General features: G+C 46.7%; 1 protein-coding gene across 4 annotated transcripts in view; it reads left to right on the plus strand.

Annotated features, from left to right (window-relative positions):
- SPAG16 (sperm associated antigen 16) overlaps positions 1-13,759 on the plus strand; it is a 1,801,610-nt gene that overhangs the window by 57,688 nt on the left and 1,730,163 nt on the right. The window contains exon 2 of one of the 4 annotated variants that reach the window (XM_063933151.1): positions 7,740-7,786. The exons of 2 other annotated variants lie outside the window; for them this stretch is intronic. In XM_063933151.1, coding sequence (XP_063789221.1) covers positions 7,740-7,786 — 47 coding nt within the window. The remainder of the gene's footprint in view (positions 1-7,739; positions 7,787-13,759) is intronic. One more of the 4 variants, XM_063933152.1, reaches the window with a different exon arrangement.

Raw genomic sequence — 13,759 nt, forward strand, 5'->3', positions numbered from 1 at the left:
TTCTTCGCTGGGCGAAAAATCATGTGATAACACTGTTAGCGGTGTTCATTCCGGGAGTGGACAACTGGGAAGCAGACTTCCTCAGCAGGCACGACCTCCACCCGGGAGAGTGGAGACTTCATCTGGAAGTCTTCCACATGATTGTGAACCGTTGGGAAAGACCAAAGGTGGACATGATGGCGTCCCGTCTGAACAAAAAACTGGACAGGTATTGCGCCAGGTCAAGAGACCCTCAGGCAATAGCTGGGACGCTCTGGTAACACCGTGGGTGTACCAGTCGGTGTATGTGTTCCCTCCTCTGCCTCTCATACACAAGGTACTGAGAATTATAAGAAGGAGAGGAGTAAGAACTATACTCGTGGCTCCGGATTGGCCAAGAAGGACTTGGTACCCGGAACTTCAAGAGATACTAAGAAGGGACTTGCTTCAGCAAGGATCATGTCTGTTCCAAGACTTACCGCGGCTGCGTTTGACGGCATGGCGGTTGAACGCCGGATCCTAAGGGAAAAAGGCATTCCGGAAGAGGTCATCCCTACCCTGGTCAGAGCCAGGAAGGAGGTGACCACACAACATTATCACCGCATTTGGCGAAAATATGTTGCATGGTGTGAGGCCAGGAAGGCCCCCACGGAGGAATTTCAACTCGGTCGATTCCTACATTTACTGCAAACAGGAGTGTCTATGTGCCTCAAATTGGGGTCCATTAAGGTTCAAATTTCGGCCCTGTTGAATTTCTTCCAGAAAGAATTGGCTTCAGTTCCTGAAGTCCAGAAGTTTGTCAAGGGAGTACTGCATATACAACCCCCTTTTGTGCCTCCAGTGGCACTGTGGGATCTCAACGTAGTTCTGGGATTCCTCAAATCACATTGGTTTAAACCGCTCAAATCTGTGGATTTGAAATATCTCACATGGAAAGTGACCATGCTGTTGGCCCTGGCCTCGGCCAGGCGAGTGTCAGAATTGGCGGCTTTGTCTCACAAAAGCCCATATCTGATTGTCCATTCGGACAGGGCAGAGCTGCGGACTCGTCCCCAGTTTCTCCCTAAGGTGGTGTCAGCGTTTCACCTGAACCAGCTTATTGTGGTACCTGCGGATACTAGGGACTTGGAGGACTCCAAGTTGCTAGATGTTGTCAGGGCCCTGAAAATATAGGTTTCCAGGACGGCTGGAGTCAGGAAAACTGACTTGCTGTTATCCTGTATGCACCCAACAAACTGGGTGCTCTTGCTTCTAAGCAGACGATTGCTAGTTGGATGTGTAGTACAATTCAGCTTTCACATTCTGTGGCAGGCCTGCCACAGCCAAAATATGTAAATGCCCATTCCACAAGGAAGGTGGGCTCATCTTGGGCGGCTGCCCGAGGGGTCTCGGCTTTACAACTTTGCCGAGCTGCTACTTGGTCAGGGGCACACCCTGGCTGAGGAGGACCTGGAGTTCTCTCACTCGGTGCTGCAGAGTCATCCGCACTCTCCCGCCCGTTTGGGAGCTTTGGTATAATCCCCATGGTCCTGACGGAGTCCCCAGCATCCACTTAGGACGTCAGAGAAAATAAGAATTTACTTACCGATAATTCTATTTCTCGTAGTCCGTAGTGGATGCTGGGCGCCCATCCCAAGTGCGGATTGTCTGCAATACTTGTACATAGTTATTGTTACAAAAATCGGGTTATTATTGTTGTGAGCCATCTTTTCAGAGGCTCCGCTGTTATCATGCTGTTAACTGGGTTCAGATCACAGGTTGTACAGTGTGATTGGTGTGGCTGGTATGAGTCTTACCCGGGATTCAAAATCCTTCCTTATTGTGTACGCTCGTCCGGGCACAGTATCCTAACTGAGGCTTGGAGGAGGGTCATAGGGGGAGGAGCCAGTGCACACCACCTGATCCTAAAGCTTTTACTTTTGTGCCCTGTCTCCTGCGGAGCCGCTATTCCCCATGGTCCTGACGGAGTCCCCAGCATCCACTACGGACTACGAGAAATAGAATTATCGGTAAGTAAATTCTTATTTTTTCACATGTTTTCTCAACACTTGCGTGATTTACTATCCACGTGGACATCTATTGAGAATAATAACCTGTTGCGAGCGAGCCAACATGGGGGGTCATTCAGAGTTGATCGCTCGCTAACAACTTTTTGCAGCGCTGCGATCAGGTCAAAACTCGGCAAAACTGTGCATGCGTATGCACCGCAATGCACAGGCACGTCGTACGGGTACAAAGCGTAATAAAGAATACATTCGCCCAGCCGATCGCAAGGAGATTGACAGGAAGAGGGCGTTTATCGGTGTCAACTGACCATTTTCAAGGAGTGGTTGGAAAAAACGCAGGTGTGTCCAAACATTTGCAGGGTGGGTGTCTGACGTCAATTCCGGGCAAGAACAGGCTGAAGTGATTGCAGCTGCTGAGTAAGTTCAGACCTGCTCAGAAACTGCACAAACTGTTTTTGTACCGCTTGGCTGCACAAGCGTTCAAACACTTGCAAAGTGAAAATACACTCCCATGTGGGCGGCAACTATCTGATTGCAGCGCTGCAAAAAGTAGCTAGTGAGCGATCAACTCAGAATGACACCCCCCCCCCCCCCCCCCCCCCATGTCCGAAGCATGGAGAGCAAAGTGAATTTGCAAGGGTATACGTCTGTACACAACATTAAATGGACAAGATGTGGCCCAAAACACCTAAAAAACCATTTTGACCTGTTGACCAACTGTAATGCATGTCGACCATTTGTTGTCGACCTTAACACTGTCGATCCATTGATCCACACCCCATATGAATCCGGCCCTCCTGCTATTGTTCGTTTGTGATGTTGCCCTGATTGTGGCCTTCAGTCTGAATTGGGAACATTTCCTTTAGCTGCTGTTCTTGAGTTCTCAAAACGGTATCTTATTGGCTCACGGATGTCACGTGTTTTGGATAGCCAGTCAGATGCCGTTTTGAGAACCGAGTAAATCCAAGTAAAACCGAATCCGCTCATCTCTAATTTGAATAAGGAACATTTATAACCATCCTTTCATTAAATCATTGTTCTTCTAAGTGTTTTTCATTCCTCAAACCTAGGACACTGTACTTATTTCAAAACCTCTTAATGCGCGTTTCGCAAATCCATGCATTCTCAGAGGAAACTGTGTATGCCCTGCAGTTCCCACTGCTCGATGCCGTGGAGCCCTGTGATGCCTGTTTAATCAGTGTCAATCTCGATTAATTTAGCAGAGGTATTTTAAGAACTATAGCAAATTAATTGGGAAGCAGGGTCGTATTGGATGGCTAGTCTCCCAGACAGTGACACGGAGAAGCAATGTCATGTGTCATCACATGAGCACAGTGACTGACATCTGCCTCTCTTCCCCCCTGTTCTGTTATATATTAAGGGTAGGAAAATATGGAATTCCAGTGAAGGCACAAACAAGGTTCAAGGTGCTTATTTGGGGGCCAAATTTGTGGATGCGGTGGTTTGAAGAAGGGGGGAAATAAATATATTTGCTAAAAACAGAAGTAACCGAAATACGTTAAGAAGTGTATTTATCAAAGCTTGAAGAGAGATAAAATTGAGAGACATAAAGCACCAACCAATCAGCTCCTAACTTTCATTTTTAAAATATAGCCTGTATAATCTAAAGGTGGGTACATACTGGCCGATAAATTGCGGGTCCGTCGGCCAGTGTGTACGGCCGATATGTCTGTGAACTCCGTCGTTCACAGACATATAGCGTCGGCCCGCATCACAGCCGACAGCCAATATATTGGCGCATCGCTGTGTATGTACGGGCGACCAGCCAGCCGCCCGTACACATGCTGCGGCGGCTGGCGGTGATTGACAGTTGAACTGGGCGGGTGTGGGTACACGCCCGCCGAGTTCATGACGTCAGTCCCAGTCGGATCGGGCAGTGTGTATGCACAGCACACTACCCGATCTGTCCATAGATATATCTGCCGATCAATTTATATATATATATATATATATATATATATATATATATATATATATATATATATATATATATATATATATATATCAGTGTGTACCCACCTTCAGCCTGAAGCTGATTGGCTGGTACTGTATGTCTCACAATTGTATCTCTTTCTGAGTTTTGATAGATACCTCCCTAAATATGATAAATATACAACATGGTTAAGATTCTGTTGAATATTCATAATGACCTATTTCGGAGCTACAGTACTAAAGAGAGCATAATGTTAAGTACGTGAACACATAATTGTCTATTCATAACTAAACACAAACAAACAAGTGCGCTGACCTGGGTGCAGTTCAGGTTAATTAATTAATTAATCAATCAATCATCAATTTGTCAGTGTATGCTGCTGCTTCCCCCTAGTGAGGTAATTGCCAACCTCAAAGAAATAACTGAACAAATTGGCTTCGTTGTGTTAGAAAGAGAGCCCTGGGCACAGTTGCCTTCTAAGTCAAATCTGTACGGTCACAGACCCCCAAAAATGTCAGATTATGCATGGTAGTAGTATAGAATTGTGTCGGTTACCTGGTAAGATCTGATAATGTACGGGCAATAAGTAGATGGCAGTGGTTGCCCACATAGATGGGATGGGTCGGGATTCCGACAAAATGTCAACAGCAGCATCTCTACATTTATAAACGCAATGGATCACAGTCAGTATTTAACCGACCCTCCCATAGCCTAACTCTGTACTTACAGTTAAGAGCCCTACACATATGGCGATGTGCCGCCAAGGTGCCTGACTGCCGATACGGCCGGAGGGGGCGACCCGGCGTCGGGGGGACGGGGGGAGTGAAGTTTCTTCACTCCCTACCGTCACCCGGCTCCATAGCGGTGCATGCTAATATGGACGAGATTGTCCATATTGGCCTGCATGCATAAGCGACGGGGCACCAACGATGAACGAGCGCGGGGCCGCGCTTCGTTCATCGTTGCTGCCTACACACTGCACGATATGTACGAGTTCTCGTTCATTACTGAACGATAACGTTCGTATCGTTCAGTGAAATCTGCTAGTGTGTAGGGCCCATTAGAGTGCAGACAGACGGTCAGAATCCTGACTGTTGCAATCCTAACCGCATCCCACGTACTGTAGATCAGGGGACAAGGATTTCACAACTATCATTTATAGGGGAATTCACTAGATCTAGCATTGTCTTCAGGTTGGGTATGCGTGACTGGTGGTCAAGACACTGACGGTCGCCATTCCGACGCCGGAATCACAGCTTGCAGATGCCCGGTGGGGGTATGGGACGAGCGTAACGAAGCCCCTTGCGGGCACGCTGCGCTCACCACGCTACGGGCTCCGTGCACATGTTATATTCCCACTCTGAGTGTAGTCCTTGTTAGTCGGCACGCCGACTGTCGGGACTGTAAGGGGGCGGGATTCCGCCATCGGTATTGTGACCGGCGGTTTCCTGGCTGCCGGTTACGTAACTGCCTCCCTTGTCATCTATCTGTATGTGTGTGTGTCCTTACAATATCTTATTTGTATCACTTCACCTACAATGAGGATGTGTTTTATGTACTGTATTTATTAGGGTCAACCTTCAAGACTACTGTAATCCTCTTCCCATATATTGTTCTAGCCTCATAAATGTCAAAATCAACAAACATGTACCATAATGAAATACAGATTTGCTGACAACTTGCGCGACACCTGCCCAATTTGCTAGTAGGAAATTGTCTTGCATAGTAATTGCGCGTTTCGCTGTAAATCTGAAAGCTGTCATTCACTGGCTTTAATGTTACAGTATTCAGAATAGAATATCTGTTATGATGTAAATGTTATTTTCTGAATGTAGTTATTAGCAGCGGGATATAAACGCTCCGTATGTAGCTAAATTCCAGGGTTTATGATACAAAGAGTTCCAATGTTCCAGGCATTGTTGTGTGCCACGTTTGATATTTTCTGAATTAGATAGACCTTTTCAGAAACTTTGAGGTAATTGTGCTGTATGATTTTGGGCAAGAGGGCAGGACTGGTTCCCTTCAGTACTTTGCCAAGCGTTCTAGCGCAAAGCTATATGATTGGCGCAGTGTGGGTGCAATTGTAAGCAATGTTCTCAATAGGCATTCAGTTTTACCAGGAAATCTAAGCAGCCAGCAATGCTGTCACATACAAGGACATAGAAGCCATTCCCCAGTACAGTCACGAGTGCATTGTAAGATTGTGCTTGCTGCGTGCAACAGATATAATTACAAAATGAATCCTGATTATAGGATGAGCGCTTCAAAATCTTCAGTTATACATTTCAAACGTGTTATTACTTTATTTGGTATATTCTGGAGATAAACAGCAGTTCTGCCATCTGCAGAGTGTAAAGCACAGGTGCTAGGCAGTAGTAGCCGAAGTAGCAGTACTTTATAAGCATAAAGATGTTTATAAACTGAAAATTAAGGGGGTAATTCCAATTTGATCGCAGCAGGATTTTTGATAGCAATTGGGCAAAACCATGTGCACTGCAGGGGAGGCAGATATAACATGTGCAGAGAGAGTTAGATTTGGGTGTGATGTGTTCAATCTGCAATCTAATTTGCAGTGTAAAAATAAAGCAGCCAGTATTTACCCTGCACAGAAACAACATAACCCACCCAAATCTAACTTTCTGCACATGTTATATCTGCCTCCCCTGCAGTGCACATGGTTTTGCCCAATTGCTATCAAAAGTCCTGCTGCGATCAACTTGGAATTACCCCCTAAATCTTTACACATTGGAGTGTGTTATGTGGCTGAATGTAGTACAGTATATTTTGTCACCAAATGGTTTATTGCTTCCCAAATGCATAGTTCAATAAATAACATATTTATATTGTTTACTTGATTTTTAAATAATGACAAATATTATAATAAAGTTTTTTTGTTACATAACATCAAAGTGCCTTGATAAAGTGTTCAACCCCTGTCTCTGTATTCATGCTTAAGGATATCGCGAGCTGACATTTTTATTTTCTAAGGCAATTTATATTTGTAAATTACACCCACTAGAGGTTACAGTAAATCGTAGTGTAGCAAAAAAGGAATAATGTAAAATATAACTTAATAATTGATCATCCACTTGATCAATAACTAAATGAAACCCCATTTGCAGAGTCAATAGTATTTTTCAATAAAATTCTATTAAATTTGCATAAGATTGCTGACACTTGGTAAGGAGGTTGGTTTGGGGTTGGGGACCAGTGCTGGACAGCAAGTTTGAAGCTTTCCCACAGATTTTTATAATAGGATTAACTCTGACTGGGCCACTGTGTTCTTTATTATAATCCAGAAGCCGGTATTCAATAATCCCAGTCATTTTTCTCCCGGAAAAAGCAGTCTGATTTTTGACTGATGGTCAATATCAGGCTGTCCAATGAAAGCAGTTTTTTTTTTTTTCGGGATAAAAATGTCCCGCTATCGTGCGTTAACGCATAGGATCTGGGATAAGTACCCGACTTCATGTGTTATTGCAGCTCTAAGGGCTGCTTATCGCAGATTATGCTTTTGGAGCCTGAGGCACCTGAAGCACAACCCCTGATAGGCGGCAGGTGTCGGTATACCAGTGGGGGATAGAGACCAGAGGAAGATGGAGCCAAGGCTAGGCAGTAGGGCACTTTATCAGGGTGGCATGAGACAGGGCAGCCCCCGGCGTACCTGGATGCATTGCTGCGGGCTGAGCTGTCCTCCTTATCTGTCACTGGCGCAGGCTGGCCTCTGAAGTGGATGCAGAGTGAGATTTTTTAAAACCGCTTTCAATCTGCTGCTCTATAATTCCTTAACCCCTATTCAGAAGTTACTGTTACTGAAGGATCAGAGGATGGCTATGAGTATGAAGAGGTAAATTGTTTTGCTCTGTCTTTTTCATCTTTTAATGAAAAGCATGTAAATTTGTGAATTCTTATTTTTTTTTTTCTTTCATTTTTGTTTTGTTTACAGTATTAAAGATCTAACTGTGATGTGAATACATGTTCTACTCTGTTATTTTAACTTTAGAAGCATTTGATGACACTACGGAGATAATGTACTGTACAGTATATGCAGTTTCATTACCCTTACACTGTTTCATATTGGAAATCATTTTCTGCTATGATATTAAATCATAATTAACAACAATGCCGAAGATGTTAAGGGCCCAGATTTACCAGTCCTTGGAGAGTGATAAGTTGCACAGTGATAAAGTATCAGCTAATCAGCTCCTAACTCCCATGTTACAGGCTGAGTTTGAAAAATGACAGTTAGGAGCTGATTGGCTGGTACTTTATCACCGTGCTATTTATCATGCTTGATAAATCCGGGGCTACAGTATATCACAAATTGGAATTGCGCACAGTGTGGAATGGTCCCGTGAAGTTATACCAACTTTTTGCAGAATTAATGCACAGAGTTATGTAGAATAAATTTATTAAAGCTTAAAATAATGTGTAAACAGGTGGCAGCTGACCTTTTCTTTCTTTTTTTCCTCTTGTGGCTCTCGAAGTTTTTCCATAGCTTTAGAATAGCTCGTTTCTATATCCTGTCTTTATTATTTAACATTTTTAATATGAACTTTTAGTGTCTTAAACGTATAACAGGTGAAAGGTATAATTACACACAAGGGGGCTTATTCAGACCTGATCGCTAGGGTGCGTTTTTTTGCATCCCTGCAATCAGGTAGTCGCCAGCTACAGGGGGAGGGGGAAATTTTGTGCAGTCTCTGCATAGCCCAGGACTTAATCAGCCGCTGCAATGATCGGGGCCGGAGCTGACGTCAGAAACCCTCCTTCCAAATGCCTGGTCCCTCCTGCGCTTTATCCGGACTCTCCTCTAAAACAGTCAGTTGCCTCCCACAAACGCCCTCTTTCTGTCAGTCACCTTGCGTTCCGTGCGATCGCTTTGTTAGCACCATCCCGTCGCTCCCCGTCACTCCGCACCGACGCGCCTGCACATTGCGGTGCATGCGCAGTTCAGACCCTATCGCCCGCTGTGCGAAAACACACAGCAGCGATCGGGTCTGAATTAGGCCCTAGGAGTATTACATGTGTTTGCTATGGTAGGTCAGTACCTGCTATATCCACAGTGAGTATGTCGGCATGGCTGTGTTGGCACTGGTATCCTGGCACTGCTGTACTGTAACTAGAACATTTTAACACTGTGGATTATAGAACTTTAAACATGCTGACTACCAGCATGTTTAAAGTTCTAATACCTGCACAGTTAAAATGCTGTAACCCATGTTGGAATCCCGTTGTCATCATTGTCATGTCGACATACTCACTGTGGACACTGTGAGTGTTGACCTACCTGCATGCCCTTTAAATGCCTCCTGTTTTACCTTGCCTCAAATGTGAAACCCAGTAAAGGTGTGATTGCCATATGTATCGAGTTAGGGCCCTCATTCCGAGTTGATCGCTCGCTAGCTACTTTTAGCAGCTGAGCAAACTCATAGTCGCAGCCCACGGGGGAGTGTATTTTCGCTTTGCAAGTGTGCAAATGCCTGTGCAGCTGAGCTCTGCAAAAACAGTTTGTGCAGTTTCTGAGTAGGTCTGAACTTACTCAGCCCTTGCGATCACTTCAGCCTGTTCGGTCCCGGAATTGACGTCACACACCCGCCGTCCAAACGCCCGGACACGCCTGCGTTTTCCCTACCATTCCCAGAAAACGGTCCGTTGACACCCATAAACGCCCTCTTCCTGTCAGTCTCCTTGCGATCGCCCGTGTGAATGTATTCTACGTTAAAACCACCGCTCAGCAACGATCCGCATTGTACCCGTGCGACGCGTGTGCGCATTGCGGTGCATGCGCAGTAGAGACCGATTGCAGCGCAGCGAAAATCGGCAGCGTGCGATCAACTCGGAATGACCCCCTAAATTAGCTATTCCTGCAATACTGCCACTTCCATTTTTTTTTTGTCCTGGTGTGTCACACGATTTAACTATTTCTCTTACGTCCTAGAGGATGCTGGGGTCCACATTAGTACCATGGGGTATAGACGGGTCCACCAGGAGCCATTGGCACTTTAAGAGTTTGAGCGTGTGGGCTGGCTCCTCCCTCTATACCCCTCCTACCAGACTCAGTTTAGAAAATGTGCCCGGAGGAGCTGGTCACAGCTAGGGGAGCTCTACAGAGCTTCTTTAGAAAAAAAGTTTTTTTTTTGGAGTTTATTATTTTACAGGGAGGCTGCTGGCAACAGTCTCCCTGCCTTGTGGGAGTAAGGGGGTGAGTAGTGTCCGCCCTGCAGGGTCTGAGCCACTATCTCTGCTGACAGGACACTGAGCTCCGTGGAGATAGATTGTTCCCCGCCACAGGGGATCGCTCACCCTGGCAGCATGCCGCCACCCCCTTACAGAGCCAGAAGATCAGTGGCGAGTGAGTCACCGACCCCCCCCTTGCAAGCTTGGGGTCGGTGTGAAGATGGCAACAGGGTAGGGAGCGTGGTATTAACCGCGCTCCGGAGCTCAGAGGCACACTGTGCGGCGCTGTGAGGAGGCGCCCTGAGCCGGCGCCTAAACCCTGCACTGGTCAGAAAGCCTGTCGGGGTCTGTGGATCTCAGCCAGCATTTTACCTCGGGCCAGGATGATCCTTGTTAAGAGCGGGAAGACAGCACCATTTTCCTGCCTGTACAGCACTGTCCAGGAAGAGCAAGTCCCTCCACAGGAACTCCAGCTATCTCTCACGGTACCAGGGGGTTGTAGAAGGGGGGATGGGGAGGCTAAATACAGACTGTGTAACCTATTAAGGTGCACAGTCAGCGCTGGTAGGGGATCTCCTTTTACCTAAAAAGCGCTGTGTGTGGGTTGGCTCCAATCTCTGTGTCTCTCTTGCCATCCTTGGGGGTAAAACTCTGTCTGTCTGTCCTCCCCTGTGTGTGTGTGGAGTGTCTGTGGTCTCCATAAAGCTATGTCCAGGGACTCTGTGTCATATGCTGCAGAGGATATGTTCTCTCAGGATGATCCCATTCCATGTAATCAGGATTGCACTGGTTTAGCACAGATACCACCAAAGAAGCCTGAGTGGTTATCCTCTATCAAATCTATGATTTATCAGATTTCAAATAGGGTTGTACAAAATGAATCTGCAACTTAGGCTTTACAGAACTCTGTCAGTCTGGCCCAGTTCTGGTACCTCAGGGCTCCCCGCTGTATATCCCCCAAAACATGCTCTTGCACAGATCATGCAGGATGACACGGATACCGATTCTGACACTGCAGACGGTGATGGGGATGTGTTGCAGGGGGCAGCATCTCTTGCTAAAGGGGTGAAGTTGATGATAGAGGCTATTAGAGATGTGTTGAATATTGCTGATACAACACCCGAGCAGGTTGAGAAGGCTTACTTCACTGAAAATAAGAAAGCCTCGCTAACCTTCCCTGCGTCAAAGGAATTATATGCTATTTTTTAAAAAGCTCGGGAAAACCCGGAGAAAAAATTCCAGATACCTAAAAGGGTTCTGGTAGCATTTCCTTTCCCGGTAGAGGATAGGAAAAAATGGGAAAAGCCGCCCATTGTTGACGCCTCAGTATCCAGACTCTCAAAAAAGGTGGTTTTACCTGTTTCAGGATCTACCACCTTGAAATAGCCGTCTGATCGTAAAATTGATAATACGCTCAAATCCATGTACAAGGCTTCTGGGGCAATACTACGTCCCACTATTGCCAGTGCTTGGATTGCCAAAGCTATAGTAAAGTGGTCAGGCACGTTACTTGAAGACTTGGATACTATGGTTAAATGTGATGTTGAATTGTTTTTACGTAACATTCAGGATTCTGCAGGATTTCTGGTAGAATCCATGAAAGACCTGGATTCCATGGCTGCGGGGATATCCTCCATGTCTGTATCAGCTCATCGAGGACTGTGGTTGCGCCAGTGGTCTGCCGACGCGGAATCCAGGAGGAGTGTGGAGACCCTACCCTACACAGGTCAGGCTCTCTTTGGGGAAGCATTAGATGCGTGGATCTCCAGGGCTACAGCGGGTAAGTCACCTTTTCTTCCCTCAGCTGCGCCTGCTCCGAAGAAACCCTTTTCTTCACCTGCATCACAGCCCTTTCGGGCTACCAAGCCCAGAAAGGCCAGGCCGTCCAACACCTTCTTTTGGGGGGGTTGGCCCAAGTCCAAGAAACCTGCTGCTGCGGGTTCCCAAGAACAGAAACCTGCTTCAGGTACACCAAAGTCCTCCGCGTGACGGTGGACGGCATGCCCCGGAGGCGGGGGCCGGTGGGAGCGAGACTCAGAAATTTCAGTCATGTCTGGCTGTCGTCCGGCGTGGATCCCTGGGTGCAAGATATTGTGTCCCAGGGGTACAGTCTGGAATTTCAAGATCTCCCTCCTCACCGATTTTTCAAATCAGGTTTGCCAGCTCTGCTGGCAGACAGGACTGTCCTGCAAGAGGCCGTCCAGAAGTTGGTGGAGGCACAGGTGATTGACATCTGATTCGCACTATTTGACTGTCATTTCCAATTCCAGGCCCTGCCATTTGGCCTCTCCACAGCACCGAGGATATTCATCAAGGTAATGTCAGAGATGATGGATCTCCTCCGCAAACAGGGGGTGAACATATTTCCATATCTGGACGATCTGCTGATAAAGGCATCGTCCAAGGAGAAGCTGGTGCAGGCCATTGTTCTCACGACCCACCTAGAATCCACGGTTGGATTCTGACTCTTCCAAAATCACATTTGGAACAAACCAGGAGGCTGTCCTTTCTGGGAATGATCCTTGACATGGAAGTGCAGAAGGTGTTTCTTCCACAGGAAAAGGCGTTGGTGATACAAACAATGGTCCGGGATGTCCTAAAGCCAGCTCGGCTGTCGGTTCATCGATGCATTCGCCTTCTGGGAAAGATGGTGGCCTCTTACGAGGCTCTCCAGTACGGGAGGTTCCATTCTCGGGCCTTACAACTGGTTCTCCTGGACAAGTGGTCAGGATCTCATCTACTCATGCACCAGAGAATCCTGTCGCCAAGGGCCAGGATTTCACTCCTCTGGTGGCTCCAATTACCTCACCTTCTGGAGGGCCGCGGGTTCGGGATTCAGGACTGGATCCTTCTGACCACAGATGCAAGCCTCCGAGGCTGGGGTGCAGTCACTCAAGGGGAAACCTTCCAGGGAAGGTGGTCAGGTCTAGAAGCCGGACTACCAATCAACATTCTGGAACTAAGAGCTGTAGGAAAGTAGTAACATCTAAACATTACCATCGAATTTGGAAAAAAATATGTATCTTGGTGTGAGTCCAAGAAATTTCATACGGTGGACTTTCAGCTGGGACGGTTTCTCCTCTTCCTGCAAGCCGGTGTGGATATGGGCCTGAGGTTGGGCTCTGTGAAGGTCCAGATTTCGTCCCTATCCATTTTCTTCCAGAAACAGTTGGCTGCCCTCCCTGAGGTTCAGACCTTTTTGAAGGGAGTTCTGCACATCCAACCTCCCTTTGTACCACCTACGGCGCCTTGGGACCTTAACGTGGTGTTGCAGTTCCTCCAATCGGACTGGTTTGAGCCTCTACAAGAGGTTGAGGTCAAATTTCTTATGTGAAAGGCTGTCACGTTGTTGGCCTTACTTTCTGCTAGACGTGTGTTGGAGTTGGGGGCTTTGTCCTGTAAAAGCCCATACTTGATCTTCCACGAAGATAGAGCTGAACTCCGGACATGTCAGCAGTTTCTTCCGAAGGTTGTGTCTGCATTTCATATCAACCAACCTATTGTGGTGCCAGTGGCCACTGACTCCTCAATTTCATCAAAGTCCTTGGATGTGGTTAGGGCTTTGAAAGTCTATGTGAAGAGGACTGCTCGTCACAGAAAATCGGACTCTCTGTTTGTGCTGTATGATCCCAAGAAAATG

Source organism: Pseudophryne corroboree, chromosome 7 (assembly GCF_028390025.1).
Source record: "Pseudophryne corroboree isolate aPseCor3 chromosome 7, aPseCor3.hap2, whole genome shotgun sequence".
NCBI classification, from domain to species: Eukaryota; Metazoa; Chordata; class Amphibia; order Anura; family Myobatrachidae; genus Pseudophryne; species Pseudophryne corroboree.